The 2,392-nt window shown below is 43.3% G+C and overlaps 1 protein-coding gene across 1 annotated transcript; it reads left to right on the top strand.

Moving 5' to 3' along the window:
* The first annotated feature begins 1,290 nt into the window (after positions 1-1,290).
* On the top strand, positions 1,291-2,171 carry LOC108833789 (uncharacterized). The gene is made up of 2 exons (XM_018607186.1): positions 1,291-1,404; positions 1,458-2,171. The coding sequence occupies exons 1-2, from the start codon at positions 1,291-1,293 to the stop codon at positions 2,169-2,171; spliced, it is 828 nt and encodes a 275-aa protein (XP_018462688.1).
* Positions 2,172-2,392: the final 221 nt, after the last annotated feature.

Raw genomic sequence — 2,392 nt, 5'->3', positions numbered from 1 at the left:
AAGATGTACTTGAAGCAGCTTTCAAACTTCGCGTTCTTGGTCCTGCAAAGTATTTCCTCGGCTTCGAAATTGCACGTAATGATACAGGCATCTCCATCAATCAGAGGAAATACACACTGGAGCTTCTACAGGATGCTGGCTATCTTGGGTGTAAACCGGTAACGGTTCCAATGGAACCTAACTCGAAACTTTCTGAGTCTACTGGTACTCTCCTGCCTGAACCATCCGTTTATAGGAAGATTGTTGGACGTCTTCTGTATCTGACCCACACTAGGCCAGACATCACGTATGCGGTTCACAAGTTGAGTCAGTTTATGGCTGCGCCGAGGACTGATCATCTCAATGCTGCATATCGTGTTCTCCGTTACTTGAAGAATGATCCTGCTCAAGGATTATTTTATTCTTCTACTTCTGCTATTCACTTGACTGCTTTCAGTGATGCAGACTGGTCTACCTGCCCGGACTCTCGTCGATCCGTCACCGGCTACTGTATGTTTCTTGGTGACTCTCTGGTTTCTTGGCGTTCGAAGAAGCAACCGACGGTGTCTCGGAGTAGCTCTGAAGCGGAATATAGAGCCATGGCGGATGCAACATGTGAACTCATCTGGCTAACATCTCTGCTTCGTTCTCTTCACAACTCCCCTTCTGGTCCTGCAACTCTGTTCTGTGACAATCAGTCGGCGTTGCACATAGCCTCCAACCCTGTGTTCCACGAACGCACGAAGCACTTCGAGAACGACTGTCATGTGGTTCGGGAGCGTTTATAGAGTGGATTCTTGACGACAATGCACGTCAAGTCGGAGCATCAACTGGCTGATCTGTTTACCAAAGCTGTTCAGCCGAATGTTTTCAAGACTTTGATGTCCAAGATGGGTATTCACAGGTTGTTCATTCCATCTTGAGGGGGGGGTATTAGAGTTATATAGTTTGGTTAAACCGGGTTATGTAAATATGATTAAACCGGTCTACTTGTATATAAATACAGACTCATGTATTCAGTTACAATTAACAGAGAAAATACATTTTTACAGTTTGAAACAAACTTTGCCTCTCTCGTCTTCCCTCTTCACCATCGTTACTGAGCTCGAGCTCGAGCTTTATCAGCTCTAATAGTCTTCAGCCAATTCCGGTCGTTAAAATTATCTTAACATATATAAGAGCTCCATGGTGATTTTCGTACATTTTGTTGGTGGTTTTCCTAACAAATTTCTAGTAATAAAAAGTGAAACAAAAACCAAACTAATGCGCTTCCGGTAGCTGAAAATATGAGAAGGCGCCACATTGCCAGAGATGGCGGATGTAGTAGATGCGATGGAGAGAAGGAAAGCGTTAACCATCTGCTGTTTCAGTGTCATTATGCTAGACAAATCTGGGCTGAAGCAAACATTCATGTTCCCCCAGGAGGTAAATGGTCTGATTCTTTCTATACTAATCTGTATTGGGTCTTAAATCTAAAGAAAGAGTACCCTACCGAGGAAGTGGAGGAAGGATTTGTTCCATGGTTGTTATGGAGAATCTGGAAGAACAGGAATGAATTTGTGTTTAGAGGCACAGATTATATGGCTCAGGCCACAACCAGAAAAGCTTGGGAGGATGCAGTAGCATGGAGAGATAGAGTTGAGGTTGAAATTGAGGAGGTTAAAAGACCTGCAGCAGAAGCACCAATAGTGAAATGGAAACCACCAGATTCTTTGAAGTTCAAGTGTAACACTGATGGAGCATGGACTAAGGAATCAGAATTGGGAGGTGTGGGGTGGATATTGAGAGATCATCATGGTCTTCTGGTGTGGGCAGGGGCGAGAAAAATGACTGGGTTGAGATCGGCAATTGAAGCAGAAGCGGAAGCATTGAGATGGGCCTCTCAAACACTGGCTGGATTTGGATACAAGGAGGTAACATTTGAATCTGACTCTCTACAATTAGTAAAGATGTTGAAAGGAGAAGAGAAATGGTGGACAGTGTTGGAGCCTATCCTACAAGATATTGTCATTTCACTCTCAGTTATTGCAGGGTGGAAAGTTCAGTTTGTCCCAAGAGATGGTAATAAATCAGCAGATAGAATAGCAAAGGAGACTTCTACATTCATGTCCTTTGTCCCTAAGCTTTATTCTATGATGCCTTTGTGGTTAAGTTCTTGTTTACAGGCTGATAAGCCATTTGTAAGACAATGAAGTTGGATTAATATAAGTTTTGTTGAGCCAAAAAAAAAAAACAAAAACCAAACTAAAAGCAGGCACAGAAAATGGAGGAGATTTTAGGCTTCGAAAACCCATGGAAACACTTTACATTTCTCGGAGTCAATAATGGATTCCAGGCCGTTCACCGCATCTTCCAGCCTACCTTCCACACTCACCACAACATAATCGTAGTTGACACACCGAAGCTGTCTCGT

The sequence above is a fragment of the Raphanus sativus genome, chromosome 7 (genome assembly GCF_000801105.2).
Source record: "Raphanus sativus cultivar WK10039 chromosome 7, ASM80110v3, whole genome shotgun sequence".
NCBI lineage: Eukaryota > Viridiplantae > Streptophyta > Magnoliopsida > Brassicales > Brassicaceae > Raphanus > Raphanus sativus.
This window is presented reverse-complemented; position numbering and strand designations above follow the sequence as displayed.